Source organism: Apostichopus japonicus, chromosome 4 (genome assembly GCF_037975245.1).
Source record: "Apostichopus japonicus isolate 1M-3 chromosome 4, ASM3797524v1, whole genome shotgun sequence".
Taxonomy (NCBI): domain Eukaryota; kingdom Metazoa; phylum Echinodermata; class Holothuroidea; order Aspidochirotida; family Stichopodidae; genus Apostichopus; species Apostichopus japonicus.
Window position 1 is genome coordinate 5,993,181 of NC_092564.1, and position 20,279 is coordinate 6,013,459.

The 20,279-nt window shown below is 37.7% G+C and overlaps 2 protein-coding genes across 2 annotated transcripts in view; both read left to right on the forward strand.

Moving 5' to 3' along the window:
• Positions 1 to 20,279, forward strand: part of LOC139966273 (uncharacterized) — a 262,794-nt gene that overhangs the window by 217,831 nt on the left and 24,684 nt on the right. The window lies entirely within an intron of this gene.
• Positions 1 to 20,279, forward strand: part of LOC139966278 (eIF5-mimic protein 2-like) — a 29,795-nt gene that overhangs the window by 5,093 nt on the left and 4,423 nt on the right. Inside the window, exons 4-12 of the mRNA XM_071969134.1 lie at positions 552 to 661; positions 3,083 to 3,148; positions 11,849 to 11,984; positions 12,933 to 13,042; positions 13,924 to 14,010; positions 15,770 to 15,853; positions 17,729 to 17,794; positions 18,158 to 18,238; positions 18,971 to 19,042. Of these exons, the coding sequence (XP_071825235.1) occupies positions 552 to 661; positions 3,083 to 3,148; positions 11,849 to 11,984; positions 12,933 to 13,042; positions 13,924 to 14,010; positions 15,770 to 15,853; positions 17,729 to 17,794; positions 18,158 to 18,238; positions 18,971 to 19,042 (812 nt within the window). The remainder of the gene's footprint in view (positions 1 to 551; positions 662 to 3,082; positions 3,149 to 11,848; positions 11,985 to 12,932; positions 13,043 to 13,923; positions 14,011 to 15,769; positions 15,854 to 17,728; positions 17,795 to 18,157; positions 18,239 to 18,970; positions 19,043 to 20,279) is intronic.

Genomic DNA, 20,279 nt, shown 5'->3' on the forward strand with positions numbered 1-20,279 from the left:
TTGTATGTGTACCTTCTTCATAGATCTACCCTACTGTACCTGCTATCTGGTAACATTTAAACACTGCTCTCCCAATCACACATTTGAAATTTCGCCCACATTATCTTCCTTCCCAAACTCCTACCACTCAGTAGATTAATTACACACTTTTATAGTATGCTTTGTATGAGCATTGTGTGTTACCTGTGATAGATGGTACTTGCAGCTTTAAAGGCAAAAACACTCCCCACTACACATTAGGTATAAGTGTACTCATCATACGTAACCTGTTCTTTTGCTGCAAGGACATGCTCTCATCAGATGTGAGTGGTTTGAACAAATATACCTTCTGTGTATCAAGTCAAGTCCAGCCAAATTCTAGTGGGTATTAAAAGATAGCAGCAATTTATTAAGAAAAGAAAACATATCGGAGAAACAACACAAGAAAGAATAAATAAACTGTCATCAAAAAGTTGTTTGCTTGACAGACGGCAAACATTTGATGAGACATCTTTTCCAGAGAGTTTTCTTTCTACGGTATCTCATTTTTTTTGTCTCTCCTGTCATGACAGCCCCTGGGGGGAGTATTGTCGGAGATGTGGACAAGACAAAGCCCTTCAGGAGTAGCCTGTGTGTCTTCACGTGTGAAGAGAATCTGGACGCGGTGCGAAACTTCAGCCAGGTATGCTTTCAAGCTAATGTTTGATTGTAAATATGACGTCATTGGATATATTTCTTTTATGTACTGTTTTTCTTCCCTTCTAATATTTACACATTGTATTTTTGTTGTGGTCGTGCACTTAGCTCTGTCTTTTCCTATCCCTCAACTCAAAACATTGAACTGTTAGTGTTCCTTTTTTTCTGATGGCTTTGGGTCAAGGAATAGGTACGGCTCACCAAGTAACACCAGTCCAATAAATTTCAAATAACCAGTGGGTATGATCCTGTGACTGCTTAATTTCAAACCCAATCCGTCTTTTTCAACCCCCAAGAGCCAGCATCGCAGCTTCAGTGACGATTCTTGGAATACACAAAAAATCCTTTTACTTTGTAATAAACTTCCACCTACCAATCATCATTGGAATAATGTTTTGAAAGCTAGGTTGTTTTCAAGTGGTCTCCGTCAGTCTGTGAGTAATAACTGTAGAAAGTACTTTAAGATGGTCTCTTAGTCCATATGAAATGCTGCCATAGATCACTCAAGGATAGGATAGGTGGTAGATTAATCTCACTATGTTGCTGTGTAATGTGACCTTTGTAAAGCAACGTGCTGCTGATAGTGGAATGTTTTCAAGTGGTCTCCGTCAGTCTGGGAGTAATAACTGCAGAGAGTACTCTAGATCAGGGTTGTCCAACCTACGGCCCGCGGGCCACAGTCCGGCCCGCCGCAGGGTTGCGTCCGGCCCGCCAGAGATGCTCTACGGTGCGATATTTTAGTGAGCAGATTTATTGATAACAATTTGAAGCTATATAATCAATCATTCGAACCTTCTGGGTCCCAAAAAACTGCATACAGGTCAGTTTGTGTGACACTCTCTCAGCGGAGGGGGGGGGGGGCGGCTGAACTTTATTCATCTGTTTTATCAGGAAGGAAAATAAACCAATGCGCTCCGTGCTCACATTTTGTTGCCTTGGGCTTCGGGCAAAAAATCGAGCGTAGGGTTCATGCGGCCCACTCTTTCATCATAATCATTCCATGTGGCCCTCCTCTACAAAAGGTTGGACAACCCTGCTCTAGATGGTCTCTAAGTCCATATGAAATGCATGCCATAGATCCCTCAAGGATAGGATAGGTGGTAGAGTCATCTCACTATGTTGCTGTGCAATGTGACCTTTGTAAAGCAACATGCTGAGCACTGATAGTGGAATGTGTTTCCTCTTTTGTTGTAAGCAAAACCTGGACAAGTCAATGACGTCCAGCATGGATCAAAAGTAGTTGTGGTTTGCAGTGTGTTTGACTTCCTACATTTTATGTACATACAAGTGTAGAACACTCAGACATGAAATCAACCACAAAGCGTAGGGGTTTCCAAGGCCGATGTTAAACTGTGTTAGAAGTAGACAATCTATTGTAATGAAGAGTCAAACTTGTTTACTGTGTGAATCTTTGTAGTGCACCTTCTGTGTACCTTTGTAGTGCACCTTTGTAGTGTACCTTCAATGCATCTAACCATTCAAACTTTACAGGGCTTTCCTTTGGTTTTCTTCAATCAGTTGAAATCTCCTTATTTCCTCCATTCTTCCCTATTTTTTTGTGTGCCTTGTGTGTAAGTTTTCAAGTGATCTCTACCACACACTGTGACCATTAAGATAAGTGGTTGGATTCTCGAGGCAGTTGTCAAGTCAGCCAGTGCATTGTGTGGAAGATAATTAAATTGGATTAAATAATTGAATTATTAGGTAGAATGCAGGATGATATTTTTTTGTCTGGTACCTACTAAAGAGCTTCATGGCAGTATTGCTCTGTAACCATGGTAACAAAATATAATTTTCAGGCCTGTTTGGTGTGACCGTCACTGAGGTATTATGTTGCATCTGTAATGACATGTCTGGTAAGAAGTCACTTAGCTATTTCAGTGCATTTTTATGCTGCTTGAATCATTAAGTATTTGTAATCACTAAGAAATTGCCGAGACACTAGCTCAAAGATGAAATTCTGATGATCAGACACTTAGCTGATAATTGCATCTTGTATTGTGCATTTATTTTGAAGTCTTAAAAGCTTCTTTAATATGGAATTGACCCTCTTTCTCACAATGAGATATATACATGTAACAAGGCCAGCAATGACTTTTTCAGATTAATTTTCAAAATGCTGGGTTATCCTTCTGTCCTATATGTGTGACCAGTTACAGTAGTACTGGCTGCTGTGACTTAGGATACAGTACTGTACCTCCAACCCCCCCCCCCCCCACTTGTCCACTTTACTTTCAAAGATCAATTTTAATAGTGTCTCTCTGTGATGGGTTTTTTTCCTGTGATTTGTTAATAGTTTAAGCTGCACTGTATATCAAGAGTTTGTAACTAAATAACAAATGAAAATAATCTTTGTAAAAAAGAAGAAAAGATGATTGTTTTATCATATTTTCATCTTTCCATTCAGATTTTTACTAATCTGATCAGGCGGTACAAGTACATGGAAAAGAAGCTTGAAGATGAGATGCTTAAGGTAAGGCTTCTCTCAGCTTGCAATTTAAGCTGCTATCTTGTTAATACTCTTAGGCTCATCTTTCAATCCAATAACTCTTCGATTAATTATCAAAATATGCTTAAATCAGTGCCAGTTTTGTCAAGAGTAGTATGCATTAAAGGGGATACAAATCCAACCCATCCTCTTTAGCTCTAAATATGAAAAGTGATCTTTGTATAGAACAACTCACCCAAACAGCTAATTAGATAAATCTTGCTTCGTTTGGGAGGTACCATTTTTTGGAGAGTCATGTCCGGAAAAATGGTTTTAGGTTTGTGATCTTGAACCTTTTTACTGTCTCTTTGTTTTTATTTTCATATTTTCAAAGTGAAATGTTTACATTGTTGATTTTTAAACCAATGCCATCAATAGGACATTTTAACCTGAAAATAAACATTTCAGAAATAAAAGCAGAAGATAAAAATAGTTAAAAGTTCATGTGGCTTGATGATGTCATATTTAGACTTGATCAAGTCTATTTAGTCGTCCTTGGAAAACAGAACAAAGAAGATCAAACTTTGTAATAAAAAACTGGAAGTTTGGTTGATAATCTCGGTTAGTCAAATTAAATGACTTGCCTTACAAAGACAAAGAATGGGATAAATTTTAGAATTTATCTCAAAGATGTCCCCTTCTTTTTCAACGGAAGGTTGCATTTCTTCATTGGTGCACTTCTTTTCACAACACTTCTTTTTGGAGCCAAAGATGATGGTTGGGTTTGTTTCCACCCTAACTATAACGTATCTGAAATATGACTCTAAGATACTATATAATATATTCTGTGCTCATGAACTCCTCTCCGATGGTAGACAAAATATGAGCACAGCCAGCACCTTAACATTATGACACCAACTTTTATCCCAATGTGATCATCCTACACTGGATTAGTCAACAGCAGTTGTCACTTTTCACTGTGTCAACCCCCTCTGGCACTCTTGATTTAAATACCGTGATTAATCAATTCGAGGCCTCCCAATTAAGTGCTATAATATCAGATTCTATCTGCTTTGTCCCCAGGCTGCTATTTTTCAAAGCCAATTTGACATTTTGGGAAAGATGGATTTAACTTGCATTTGGCAGATTTATAGATAATAAAGACATCTAATATAAGGAAAAGTGGTTTTGTGACATTTCAATGATTTATCTTGACAATGTGTGTAAGAAGACAGTGCTTGCTTTTGAAAGGTTATCTTCTTTAGTGTTGCTTATATATGTATACTGCAGTAAGCCGACTGTTGTATGCAATGATATGTGTAGCCAGAATAAGACTCCAATATGATATTGAATATTTCATGATTATGAGCAGTAACATATGATTAAAATTATTAAAATAATAGCAAAATGCCATTGACATTTGGTTTCTACTTTCAGCAATTTTCTTCAAGTATTAGGTATATCTATATCAAACTAAGAATCCCTTATTTGTCTTTGAACATTAGTGTTGAGGGCAATTCCACGGTTACAGTGTGACAAAAAATACACATTTAATCATTTCAATTTGTTTTTTCTCAGAATATTGAATGGATATCTTCAGAATAGGTTATCAGTGCAAAAGAGGCAACAATTAACTTTTGAAACATGCATAATTTTTTGGAGATTTCAATGTCAATTTTTGAATATTAATAAAAATATGCTTCGGTTACAGTGTGACATGAAAAGTACCTAGGTTTTTCACCAAAATACCCTTCCTTAAAACCCTCTGAAATTAAAAGTGTACCCAAATTGGAAATACATACATTTTATCCAACATAGTCTTAACTATCATGTGATATGAGCAAATTGACAGACTGACCATTAAATCCTGAAATATTATATCATTACTATATCAATGCATGGTTACAGTGTGACGGTTACAGTGTGACAAAACGTTGCAACACAAGATGTATGTCACAAAAGCATGTAACATCAAGTTATATGTTCCCTAGAAACAAGTGTGAGTAGGTGAAAACAAGTGTGAATAATAAAATTGAAAGATAAAATGAAAATCTGTCAATAAAGAAGGAACTGCTAGTGTTATAATCTGACTAGAAGCTTTCAAATTTCCTGAAAATAGTATTAATTTTGGTATTAATTTTTCTAATTAAACTAATTTTAATCAGTATAGACAAATCATTCTGATATTATAACATCTATAAGTGATCCCATTACGGTCTCATGGACTAGGAATTACAGGTTACACTTGCATATGGTTTGTATGCAAATTCAAGACAGGACGTTATCTGTTCAGTTGGCCTCCAGAATAGGGTCCTGGAAGTGGTATCTCTCACGGTTATCCATTGTGGGTGACGGCAATTTCCTTGTGATTTGGGAAATAGCTACCTATCCATTCTTATCCATATGAACCTTAGCAACAAAGATCAATCCCATGCTGTCATATTTCATATTTGTGCAAGTGGGTGACACAAAACTCTACCACACCATCATCCACATGTTCTTCTTGAACTTGGGCAACATAGGCATATCTGCCAGATGTTTTCTTTGCTCCCATATACTCAACCAACACAAAGTCCTCAAGCTTAATTGATTGTGGAGTGTTTCCTGACTGCGATGACAATGTGGGTAGTATGGGTTGTTGGAAGTGGACTGACATACATCTGCCCGTCAGTTATCCAAAGCTTCCTTAGCATCCTCTACTTTTTGGGAAGGGACAAAGATCACTTTTATTGCCTTCGCCTTAGCTGCTGCTACCTCCGCAAATGACTCGGCATCATGCACATGTGCGTCATTTCTCATGGCTGTCCACACTAACCGCTTTACTTGACCACCGATCCCATGGACCACACTCTTGCCATGGCTTGTGGCAAAAAAGTTCCATGATGTTTGAACTCCATACAGTATGTCTCTCGGAAGTGGGTGATGTTATCGAAGACAGTGGCGGAGCTAGGGGTATTGATCAGGAGGGGCGAGAATGGTCTGTAAGCGCGCTTTCGACACTTTCTATGTGGAGCGCCACCACAGGTTGGCATGTAGCGTACAGAAATTTTTTTTGAGTAAAGATACTCCCTAGATCGCCAGAAATGACCCTTTCCGGGCCTGGCTTATTTGCAGATACACGAAGAATAAATAGGTGTCATCGCCAAATTACACTTACAAAATGTGACAAATGTCAATATGTACAGTAGATGAGAGCGCAATAAATTCAATAATCGCGAATAAGTAAAAAGTGGTAAAGAGCTGAAAAAGGCGCCAGCAGTCCATTTGAGTCCGTCAAGGGGGGGGGGGTATGGACGCTCTGCCACGATCTTTGTTTGAACTGGCTGGCCACTCCGTCTGAGAAGAATGACAGTGACTTCAGATTGGGGCACTGTACAGTGGTGTTCCGTCGAGGTTGACACGACCGTCCGGACGCGACGTTTTCAGACGTTTCCAGACACTTTAGGACACTTTAGGACGTTTTCTGACACCTCCGGACGGTCGGACGCTTTTGTACATTTTACTCCAACAATATTCACTTTTAATCCGGACGGAACATGCGGTTTACTGCCTACTTTTTCACACCAGATTAAATCGATCTTCTCAGTTTGTTACAATAGAAGTTACAATGGTGATATGTCCGATTCTGTCCGATAATCCGGACGTTTTTAGCCCGACTCAAAGTAACAAAACAGTAAGGATTACAGAGGCAAGAACCCTTTCATTTCAGAAAAGCGTCATGTGTCCGATAATCCGGACGCTTAAAGCTAAACTATGTTTCTATTCAAAAGCGATTTTAGAGGCAGTTCTATTATCAGCCCGCAAAACGTCTGAAACCGTCCGATAATCCGGACGGAATAAACTTTCAGTACAGGGTAGTATTTCTGCTACAAACAAAGTCAAAGGTGATACAAGTTTGAACACAAAATAACTGCGAAGAAATATATTGAAGTAACGTCATGTTTTGACAAAAGCATGCAATGTACAACAACTATTTACTAACCTTTTGAAACAAAAATTCAAGCAGAAGGAGTGGGGAACAGTCACAAGAAGTAAGAGAAATAACGACATATTGATGATAATGCCCAGCGGTGTTGGGCGACAATCAACCATTCCCACTATATCTTATCCTGGTTCTGAGTTGCTTCCGTTCAACAAAAATATCGTTTTACCTAGGCTCAAAACATTTTCAAAACAACGGTACACATGAAGTAATCCAATAAATCCCAGACTGAATAACGAATATAAATACACTACAGCATCGTTACTGTATTGTTTACCTCCTCCTGCCGACACAACCGAAAATGTTTAATGTTTAATATGAAACAGGTATTGAACCTTTTTTTAAATAATTTCAATGATGTAACATGTCACCCCCGTAGCTCCTTCAAAGTTGCTAAGCTTTTTATTGATAACGCCGAACGTACCCCATTACCAGACACACAAGGCGCCACGAAATGTAACACTGTCGGAAACATCTGAAAGTACTAGTAATATGCAAATATTACGAACTTTTTACCCCTACGGTGTATTTTGTCTCACCGTTCAATCGTCCGGCTATTTTCCTTTTTTTTTTCTTCAATGGCTATCGAAGTCTGTTTTTTGACGATGAGGAAATGTTATTCGCAAAATTTGAACATGTTGAGAAACAAATAACAGGGCGTAAAATCTCGCGCACATACTTTTACTTCCAGGAATCCAGGGTAAAGCACATTGCAGCAAAGGTTGAGCACACGCGCTAAGCAAGGTACCTGGGAGACTGCTTGGGCCACCCCTCCTCTCTTGCGACACGGGTTAATATAGTGTTGCACGTTTTCTTGGCAGTTTGCCAGGGTTTTAACAACTTGTTAGGTCAGAAAAGAATGCAAATTAACAGGTGTCAGGCTTGTGAGCAGAAACCGGGACATGACCTAGATTTCCAGGGTAGTCAATACTTTGTGCGCGCACCTGCAACCCCTTCAAGTTCAAAAGTTCACAATGAAAAGTTTTTAACTATCAACAAGTCACCACGTGATTGGAACTTCAGACAATAAGAATGTAACATAGGGGCTACGTAAATACGGGATTATAAACTACATACATAAGAATAGTACAGATTTATTCATATCGTTAATCGGCTGTTGTTTACTCCAGAAAATAAACTTACAATAGGTACATTATCAATCTTTCGTACAAAAAAACTTAAAAATGAAAAAAGTGGCGAAATATAACTATAAATGACATCGTGGAACCCCCGCATTAATAAACGAATCCATTTCATTACAGCATCAACTCTCAAGTACCGCAAGCAGTGCAGTGTGTACCAGTACCCTACGCTATAATAATATACAGTCCCTTGCGAAGATGGATTTAAACTGGATATACTCCCTGCGGTTTTGGCTCAAAATTTATTAAATCGTTATAATTATTATAACAAAGTGAGGTGAAATGCATAAGGGTAAGATTTTGTACATGGGAACCTTCACAATCCTCGTTTGAAGGAAAAATAAATAACGAAAATTTCAGAATAACTTTGAAGTCCCGTAACATGCTGAGCCCAAGTAACGTTCGATATTTGGTGTAGCCTAGGTCACGTAGTGCACGTAGGCCTATATTGACCCGCAGATATAGTGGCTGACGGTAAATCGGTAATAATAGAGTTTAATGTGCTAATTTAATGGTTCACATATGATGTTTTATTGTCGGACACGTCTTATTTCTTTTCATTTTCCCCATTCCATCTTTCTTTATTCCTCCCTCTCCATGTTTGTGCTGTCTGTTGTTGTTGTTTTTTTTTATCTCTGCTCCAAAATTTCCCGCGAGTGACGAAGATTTTTTTTATCTCTGCTCCAAAATTTCCCGCGAGTCACTGAAATTTTCCGGGAACGAGGTTCCCGTGTTACCTCTTTTTTCCTGGCCTGAGTATTTTTCCTAGTAACCTTTAAAATCTCAATTTAGGCACAGAGCTTCGTCCGTCTCTCGTGTCAAAATGGACGAGACGGTACTGTACCACCTCGCGGGGGAATCGAACTTTGAACTTAGCACGCTTTTAATAATATTTGTTAACAAAAAGTGCTGTATGTATTTACCGATATTAAATTGTCGTATGACACTAAAAAAATGTTCCTTGGTAGCTGTAAGTCTCAAAATAGTAAATGATAGTGAGTAAATATTTCTGCACAGAGTTTTTTCAGTGAACTTGTAATCCTTACAGGCTATTGTTATCACGCTTAGGAATGGTCGCGGCCGTGTGACCGCAAATGCTCTAGATAAACACTCCACTCTTTTGTTACTATTGGGCTAGTAAACTTTACATCGGACGTTTTCGGACGCTTTTGGCTTTGAATACTGGGTATGACGGGTTTTTTTCTAACCGGACGCTTGGACGGAACCTGACACTTTCAGACGTTTTCAGACGTTTTCGGACGATTTCGGACGTTTTGAAATCGGACGATTAGGTCAACCTCGACGGAACACCACTGTATCATGACATCGTTGATGATCTTATCCAGGAATGTGACAACGGCAAACTTCCCATGCACCAGGTCATTGCTCACCATGACATAAGACTGCAAAGTATGCAGTGAACAGTGTAACTTACGAATGGGCCCAGTGCGCACTCTGGATCTCGTCTTGCTGGATGATATGAAAGTTTTAGTGATTCTCTATAATTGCAGCAAGAATTATCTAGGACTGAGCTTTCAATAAATTAATATCACCATGCCACAAAGCCTAATGGGGACCCAGGTGTATACTTCATGTCACAGATGTAATAGATGAAAGGTTCTCAATTGAATACTGGTTTCCCTATAGAAACACACTGTTGCTGTCACACTGTAACCAAAAAAATGTCACACTGTAACCAAAAAGTTACAGTGTGACACATTTCATTTTCCCATTATTCCCACTCAGAGTCTACTACAGTAAAACTATCATGTGGATTTAATAAGTGCCTACACAGTTGATTTTGAGAAAAACAATCAGTTGATTTCAATTCCAATTTTTGGAAATATTAAGAAAAAATGGCATTTTTCGGTTATAGTGTGACACTTTTTCAGCAAATCAACATTTATGTGTGTGCACCGATGCATGACAACATGCAAACCACCTAAAATGGCTTGATACACTTAGCCATAGTCTCATACTATCCATCAGTATTTAAAGTCACCACTTTTATTGTTACAGGGGTGATTTGTGGGGATTAATTTTAAGCTAATTTTAATGGTGATTTTTTTTCTAAAATTGCCTATTTTCACATAATCCCTAATTTTTGGTAGTTTATGTAAAAATTATGGGGGAATAAAACACATCTGAAAAATTCACACTTTTAGCTTCAATTTGATACCAGTTTCCATAGCAGTTGCTCAATTTTAGTTTTGATGAATTTGTCTCCTCTGGCCTGGAATTGCCCTTGAGTAATGATGACAGTATGGTTCCATGCGGTATTGGAAAGATCCACGTAATTTGTATTAATCATATAGTTTTTATGTACAAAACTATTGAATATTGGACTAAATTTGTATCAATGGAGATCATCTTAAGTGTGTTGCCATGCCAATTGCAGGCTTTTCCAAATGATGTACAAAACCTTTTGCTTGAAATGAAACTCTGAGAGCAAAATTGATCTAATGAGTCTGATGGAAAAAGACCAGTGGCAGAATGGTAACACGTTTTACTTGATTTTATAGTCAAGTCATCTCCAGAGAGTGTTCAGACTAAAGTCCAGAGATGGACTTCGGTCACTGTATCGTCTCTGACGGCAAAAGCTTCACAAATTTGTCTTGACTCGCTTCATTTTTTGAAGACATACGACTCTTTACAACACTTGACAAGTGGAGACGTTAAAGCTGTTTTACTTTGTGAATGACTTAGCAGAGGGTGTGGGGAGGAGGGAGGGGGAGGGGAGTTAGCTACTACTCAGCAGCAATAAAAACACTCGATTGGGACTGCTATGCACGTCGTTAGGGATAAATCTGGTTCGTCTCTTGGAAAGGCCATTCTGGAAATTATTCAAAATAATATGGCAAATGGATCAAACAAATACATCCTTGGAGACTTTGTTTTTCACCAAGTGAAGTTAATGAGTAAGTTGGTTAATAAGTCCATTGGGCTCTTAGCATGTCATTGCCGAGACTATTCCCCCCCCCCCCAAAAAAATGCCCAACTTTTTTGCTTTTGAATACATCAAAAGTTGTCCCAACAGCAAATTTGGTTGTAGTAATAACAATAGCTATCTGTGAGCTATATGTTTCATCATGTTCCAAAAGCTCATCTAAGGTTTGACCAGATTGTATGAAGGCTTGAAAACTTGTCCATTAAAGGAATAACGAAGGCAGTTCATATTATTCAGTTACCTCAAATTTCTCAAAACCCTCTAATATTCGCTACTGCTCGATTGAGTTGTTTCCCCCCCCCCCCCTGACGTCATCAATATGTAACTTTAAGCCTATTATGTAATCAATGGCAGCTTTACTGTGTATTGTGGCGAGGCCTTAGGAGCTAATTTTCAAAGCGAGCGTATTCAGTCAAACAGGAAGCGGTTAAAATTCGAATATTAGCGAGTTTTGAGGTTACTGAATACTATAAATTGTCTCGGTTATTCCTTTAAGCTTTTTAATTCGGTTGGATGTTTAATGTTTTAATGAAATGTTAATGTTTTAATACTCACTAAAGATACTATTATCAATTCTAAAGTCACTTTGATAAACATCCTGATGTTGATAATTTAAAAGTATTGTTTTTTCAGCATCCAATTTTTTATTTTTTTCCCCTTCTTTCCTTTGAAAGGTCTTGATGTTTCTGAAGGCGTTCTCTCCATCTGAACGTACTAAACTGTCGATGGTGACTAGCATCTTCTTGGCCAAGGGCCACATCCCCGCAAGCTGCCTCAACAGTCTGTTCAATGAAGTACTTGTCAAGGAAGGTAAGTCTCGGACCTTCATACGATAACAAATGACACCAAAAATAACAAACTACCATAAAAAAATTAGAATGCATACTTTTGAAAATGCTCTATGGAAGAGAAATCATGTTTTAAAAAAAATAATTTGATGTTGCTGGTCATGATGGTGGTAGTTGTGTTTTCCTCTTACAATAAAAACACCAGTCTTGTTGTGAAGTTTCTGATCTATCATTTGTCTCTGTTAAGACAGCTACTGGGATTCTTGATTTCAACTTCAGATGATGTGAACAATTCCAACTGAATACATTGAGTTTGATGTTTCAAACTGATCTAAGCTGATGAAGTTGACAAACATTGACCACCTCGTAGTCTGTACTTTCAGAATACCAAAGGTTTCCCTGAAAAGTTTCAAACATTTTTGTTTGGTCGTGGTTTTAGAGGCCTAGGTACAGAGAAAGCTTATAAATCGCACATTCTGACAGATCAGGAGGTGGATTTGGTCATGCAAACAGCAGCTTGGCCGAATAACACAAGGTTTTTGCACCCTTGGTTTGCAGCTGGAGTAGAAATCGTGGAAAAAAAGGGGATGTCTGAAGAAAGTAGGGAATAGAATAAACCTCATTTCTAGGGAGCTTAAAATATCTTGAATATTGAAGTTATAAAACCAAAGAATTTAGGGTACTGAAACCTAAATGTTATGTTTTTTGGGGGGTTTCATTTAGAATGGGTTGATGTTGATGTCAAAATCTTGTTTGTGATGTCATTGTTTTGGGATAACTTATGACTGTTTGTTCTTGGTTACCGTTTTTTCTTTCATTCAATGGTATAGAGTATGGTATCACAAGATTCTGACAGGTTCAACAGAAATGCGGTTTGGAATGTGCTCTTGAAAGACATATTAATAGAACAGCGTATTTGAAGGGAGAAAAGTAATAAAAAGAGGGATTTCTGTTGTCTCTTTCTCCTCAGGAATTAGCTTGGAGTTTGTCTTGACTCTTTTCAAAGTCTGGTTGGATGAGAAAGATATGAGCAGCATTTCTGCGGCTCTTCGCAAGGCCCAACTCGAAAAGAAGCTCATGGTGAGTTTAGTACATGGCGAGTGACACAAAAGAGTAAAGCTTAGGTTCTTGATTTGATAGTTTGTTGTTTTAGAAAGCTGACTTATTTAGAGAACACGATTCAATTAATAAATGGTTAACATCAATGCCTGCTTTTCCAAATGATGCACACATCTTTTGCTTGACATGATACTGTGAGAGCAAACCATGATCTAATGAGTCTGATGGAAAAAGGTTGAAACAGGCAGAATCTACAAAACCACTCAAGGTAACATGAAAAATGTCACTAGCAAAAACTGGTAAGAACTTCACTTGCCACTACTAGAGGTACAGTAAGTAGGCTTAGGTTTCTGACTGGATTGGATAATGAATCATGATAAAAATAAAGCTTAATGATTCAAATGTTTTAATGATATTGAAGTTCAAGGAAGAAGTAATAAAGTAAGTATTGTTTACCTTACTAAGGTAGAACATTTTCTAGAAAGGGACAATCAACTCTACACTTTATGCTAGGATATTTCCTAGATATGCATGGAGGGAGGAATGGTTTTGCTCTATCTATCGTTATGTCAATGTAGCCTTTGGAACACTTAAACCATTTAGCTGCACAAATCTGCATTCAATAGAAATGCACCATTATGTTTTCTGAGGATGTGGACGGGCGGTTTGGTGAAAGTACTGTCTAAGTTTCGTTTGAGAGTGGACGGGGGGAGGGAAGGGAAAGATCATTCTTTTGTGGGTGGAATGGGGGAAGGACGGGGAAAAGGTGGTTTGGTATTTTGGGATTGCTTATAAACATTAAGAAACCATGTGAAAACTGTAGTTACATCTGCATGCATTGGTCATATCTTGTAAATTTGATATGCTAACACTCCATATATCTGGGTTTTTCTCCATTTAAGCTGTTTCTGCCTGTGTCCAAGCAGACCTTGCCCCACTTTCAGCAGCTTTTTACCGATGCAGGTCTGAAATCTATTGTGGAGTATCAGGTAAATTGAGAACGAGCTAAATAGAAAAACTGAAAGGAGAACAAAACCCCAACCATCCATCCTCTTTGATCTATGTGATATATAGGAACTTGTGACAAACAACTGCTGGAAACAAAGCAGAACAAAGTCTTAATTCCATTCCAATTTGGAAATGTCATGTGTTTTAATGTTCCTCCACGTCGTACACTTGAAGACGATTAAAAGCCTAAATATGACATCGATCCACACACAGTTTTGACTTCTACATGCAAATGCTTTTCTGTTTTAATCACATTATGCATTTCTGGTATTAGAGAGGGTTGGCAAAATGCCAATATGCAAATACTGGTGTTCTTTAACCAAACAAATAAAGGCATTGGTTTCAATGTCAATGTTAACATTCACCTTGAAAATGTGACAAGAAAAACAAAGAGAATGTAAAAGCTTTTAATGTGACTTTTGAAGCAGGATTTCTCATGAATGAAGCAAGATTTTCCAAACTGGAAAATTTGGTGGAGTTGTTGAAAACAGTCATCTCTCTCACATATAAGCTAAAAAGGATGATTGGGGTTTGTTTCGCCTTATTTTTAAGGTTATTATTGCTAATAATAACTTAATATCATATATTTTTTATGTACAAAACTATGAACATATAGGACTAAATTTGTATCAATGGAGATCATCTTAAGTGTGTTGCCATGCCAATTGCAGGCTTTTCCAAATGATGTACACAACCTTTTGCTTGAAATGATACTCTGAGAGCAAAATTGATCTAATGAGTCTGATGGAAAAAGACCAGTGGCAGAATGGTAACACGTTTTACTTCATTTAACAGTCAAGTCATCTCCAGAGAGTGTTCAGACTAAAGTCCAGAGATGGACTTCGGTCACTGTATGGTCTCTGAGAGGAAAAGCTTCCCAAAATTGTCTTGACTCGCTTCATTTTTTGAAGTTTAGTGACATACGACTCTTTACAACACTTGACAAGTGGAGTGGTTTTACTTTATGAGTGACTTAGCAGAGGGTGGGGGTTGGGGAGGGGGAGTTAGCTACAGCTCAGCAGCAATAAAACACTCGATTGGGACTGCTATGCACATCGTTACCGATAAATCTGGTTCGTCTCTTGGAAAGGCCATTCTGAAAGCAGCTTGTTGTATTGGGTCTGTGATTCAACCAAACCTACCCGAAATTGCTCAAAATAATATAGCAAATGGATCAAACAAATTTTTTTTTCACTCAGTGAAGTTAATGAGTAAGTTGGTTAATAAATCATTGGGCTCTCAGCATGTCATTGCCCAGACTATTTTCCATATATAAGTAATTAATAATGTGTAAAAATAAAAATATACAATTCCCAACCCTTTGGCTATTGATTACATCAAAAGTTGTCCCAACAGCAAAATTTGGTTTAATAATAATCATAATAATAATCATATTAATAATGTGCCTAATAAAATGAAGCAAAATATCAATGACCAATATTTACACTGTAGGAGAGATGTGTAGGTTTGGTGAATAGAAACTAGCTTTGGGGATATCATGTTACCTATTTATTTAGTTACAATGCCATCTGAATTTGATGTTGACAACTAGCCGTCCACCGGACCACCTCAAAAGCTGACTTTGGGGTCGTCCAAAGCAGTAATTTGGTCGTCTCGCAACACCGGGCAACCGTTGAAAATCTACCGCCTGGCGGGTTTGTTATAAGAGTGTAGTGGTCTTAGACCGAGTAGTGTTTATGTCAGTTTTGTAAGATTCCTCTTGATTTTTCTTCTTTCCAGAAAAATGTGCAAGAATCAGACTTTAGGAAGGAACTGCAGACGACCATCATCAACATGATGAACGAAGGGGCGCCTAGCAAAGATGTGTGTGGAACGTATAGCAATTGTATTAATCTTAAAGGAGACACAAATCCTAACAATCATCATCATCTTTGGCTTAAAATATGACTTCAGATTTTTGTGAAGACAGCTAAGCAGTTTCTTTATTCTGCTTGTCAGATATCTTACTTTGAAAAGTCCCGTCTGGGAACTGACATTTTGTAAATCTGTGTTGTCATGGTGATCTGCCACTAGGATCGGAAAATTTGTACTTTCTATGTGTCTTTCGTTTCCCATCTCCATTACAGAAAAAAAAGATAATATAAAAGAGGAGAATATGTCCATGACAGTCATAATCTGTATCACATAGACCTACGATGATGATGGTGGTAGGGTTTATGTGTCCTTTAAATAAAATGATAAAGAAGTGTAAATCAGGTTGATATTGATGCAAACCTTCTTGAATCACTCAAACCTCTCTTATTAAACTCAAATTGATCGTGAGATTGTGTTCCTCACTCTCCTTTGTTCTTACTGTGGGACCCTCGTTACTTAATGCACCAAACCTGTCTGTTAATTGAAACACGTCTTCTCTTTATGTTGTTGTTGTTGGGAGGGAGTAGAGGTGATTTCAAAAACTATTCCTTTGTCTTTTCTTTTTATGCCACCCAAAATTAAATCTACTGGGTATTCTACTGCAGACAAGCTTTAATTTATGGTGCATGTAACTCCAGTTTGCTCTGCCTGTCTCACCTTTTACACCCCCTTAATACCCCTTATCCACGTCACAAATTATATTAATGACAGTAATTTCCCCTTTGTATTAAATGAGTTTCACCTCATACAGTACATTATCTCATTGTAAGATCGTCTGATAGAATCGCCTCTCTTGTTGCCCCGGTAACCCTCAGATGATGTGAAGACAAAGAACAGAAACTAAATCATGATTGACTACTCTGTTACTGATCTAATCTGATGAGGTATTGATGGTGGGTTTAAGTCCAACACCCCCTCCCCCTCCCCCCCAATAAAAGTTGTTTTCATAATACAACATAAATCATAAATCAGGGTCATCCAGGGGCAGAGGTGTTCATTGTAGGTTTACACTGGTGATTGGTTTATGGGGGTTGTTACCTTGAAAATCTACCAAGGTTTTGCTTCAAATCCCAAATTAAATAACTGCAATTTGTAATGCAGGTCTCAGAATTCAGGCTGTGAACTGGCTAAATGCAAGGGAATTTCGCTGTTTGCCAGAAGAATGGAAAAAAAAACGCACTTTGATTTGTCTGCCAGAAGACACTAAGAACATAGTGATACATGATTAGTGGGGTGACAGTCAGAAAAATAAAGATTGAGTGATTTCTGTAAATAACATAAGCCACGCACATTACTCATTATAGGCAAATATTATTGTGCTGTTCATTTAACCCTGTACTGTAACTGGCATGTACTGTTATTCAGGAAAATGTTAGTGGAACTTGATTTCAGCCGAACAGTTTGTCTTAGCACTTCTAGGGCTGAGATGGTTTTCAGATGTTTTATATGTTAGAGTCATGTTATTATATGCTATATGTGGGTAAATTTTTGTCTTATAGGTCAGACTATTGTTGTTACAGTTCAGACTCATACTATAGGACACTCATTTTGTCAAAGGTAAAGCTGTTGTCATATGGTCAAATTTTTTGTAGTGCATTAATTTTTTTACCTTACAGGTCAGACATTTGCTGTTTTAGGTAATAGACTAATATCTTGTAATTGGTCCAACTGGTGCTGTTATAAGTCAGAGAATTGTTCTTATGTCTTGTGACTTGTGTGTTATAGGACAGACTCTGGTGGTTGTGAATATTTCTCATTGGTGGAATTTAAATTCCTAAAAGGAATCCCATTTGATCTATTTATCTATCTTTCGTCCATTTTCAGATTGTAGACTTTGGCAAGGAGTACATGGTGAGCAGCAAAAAACCAGAACAGGAGGTTATCACACTGGTGAGTAGTTATGAACACTAGCAGTTATTTCATATCCAGGTAAACATGTCTTGTAATATTAAGAAATATGGTCAAACTTTGAGAGTTTAACTCTGCAAGGAGGGTGCGGGGGGGGGGGGGAGGGGATGGAATTTAATTGTTTTAGAATGTTTGGTATTAACGAGGGCATCAGAGGTTCTTTAAACTCATGGAATTCCTCGCAGAAGTCATAAATCTGGGTTTTCATACAAAGGAATGCGCAACGATTTTTAACAGAAGTGACGAAAAGGCAGGAATCACGTTTTTTAAAAACTTTTATAGATCAGAATAGTGGTCACCAACAACAATGATTGTATGACATCATTTGAATTGTTTGATTCTCAGATCTGGAAGAGTATTATGAATGCCGTCGAATGGAACAAGAAAGAGGAGTTGGTTGGCGATCAAGTGGCCAAGCACCTCAAGGTATGTCACATGACTCTTGTGCTTGTAGTCGATTAAGTTATGTATACAACCATTCAGCATGTCTCGTGGATGGAATTGTGTATTGTTTGATCCCACTGTGATGAGACTGGATTTTGGAAACTTTAACAGGGATATTTTTTGAAAAAGCATCGGTAACATCCTCGGCCATTTTGGGGAGTTAGTCAGCAATAGGTCTCTATCATATAATCGCTAATAATGATACATGTTTTTCACTTTATAATAAACTTGTGAGAGAATCAGCTTGCAGTTTAGTTGCTTTTTATATAGGATGATGCTAACAAATGAAATCAATATGATTATTATTTATGGTTTTTAGTCTTGTTCATGGCCAAGGCCCTCTCACACATCTTTACAACTTAACCCTGGTCATTGGTAACTTGTCACACCTACACACCAAAGTGCACAATTCAATCAATCTCTTCTGGGGCACCACAGTGCACCACAATCATGTGTCACCCGGGGGATTTCCCATAGGGTGCAGCCACAAACCGGCGAGCACAACTATATTTTTTACAAGTTACCTCGCAAGTCCCCAGTACCTGGGTGAAGAGAGGCAATGGAGATAAAGTGCTTTGCCTAAGGACACAACGCAATGATCTGGCCAGGACTAAAACCTGTAATCCTTAGATCACAAGCCCACTGCCTTAACCACTTGACCACAACGCCCTTTCAATAACAGAATTTCTCTCTCTCTCTCTTATCATCTGACAGAGATACAGTGATATTTTGACTGAATTTACAACTCAAGCAAAGTCTGAGATGACTCTTCTCCTGAAAGTTCAGGTGAGAAAAATAAAGATGTGTTTCTCATGTCATTCTTTTTGTTGGGAAAGATGTTTATTGGAAAGCTGACCAGTAGCATCATTGCCCGATTGTGTTTGTTTCTCTTGTCTTTCAATTTCATGGTACTTCATTCATTTATTTACAATGCTAACTTTAGCTACAAAAATATCATGATAGTGAAGACATTTTAAAAGGACAGTCTTTAAATCGGGGACCGCATGGTAATTGAATGTAATGTAAGTGGATGGAGGGAGAAAAATTCAAATAAAATTCAAACAAATTCAAAACAGCAATAAATCAAATAAAAATTAAGAAAAAACTGGAATGAAGGAAATCCACCAGGACTCGTACCTCTTTGTAACCTCATATGATGTGAAGACAAATACAGAAATAACCGTGAAAGACTATACTGTTACTGATCTAATCTGATGAGGTATTGAAGAGGTTTTGTGGTAGATCACAAATGTTGATATGTTGAAAAAAGGTAACACAAAGTTCTATGATTTATGTTAATTTAGAGAAATATCTTCCCCTACCAAATTTCAGTCACATTGCAATACAGGTTTCCCTGTTTGTCTGGCTTTTTTTTTTTTTTTAAAGATTTCCTTAAAAGTTGTTTAGTCATAAACAAGTTTTAAGTTTTAGTTTATGTTTCACTATTTAGGGCATGTCATTAATCTGTCTGTGTACTCCACAGTTTACCTAGGTTGAGGCATGTGGTCGAGCTACACCCCCACAAGTATTACCAAGCTTGACCCACGTGTATTGTAATTCAAAAACAGATTTGCAACATTTGTGGTTTAGCTTTTTTGGCTTCAGTGAGGTGACCAATGATAGCAAGCAGTAATTGCTAAATAATGTGTGGACACATGTGGGTTAATCGATGGAAGAACAACAATAATATGTAAACAACATTTTTCTAATAACTTGCTACAACTGATGATCATCGACAGCTTGTTGACAAATTTTGGAAACCACATTTCTACTTTCAATTGCTAGTCATCAATCTTTTGAAGCAGGACTTTTGGTCAAAGTGCTTTTTGGTGTTGCATTTTTTGTTTTTGCGAATTTTGATATTCTATTGTCAGAGATTACATTAACACAGCTGATCAAACAGATTTCAATTTTTTTTGAAAGAATGTATTCTTTGTAATTGGTTTTTGTTTAAGCAAGTGTTTGATTATGCCACTATGTGATCGCTAGCGATGTTTCAGAAAGTGTTAGCCACACATTTGTC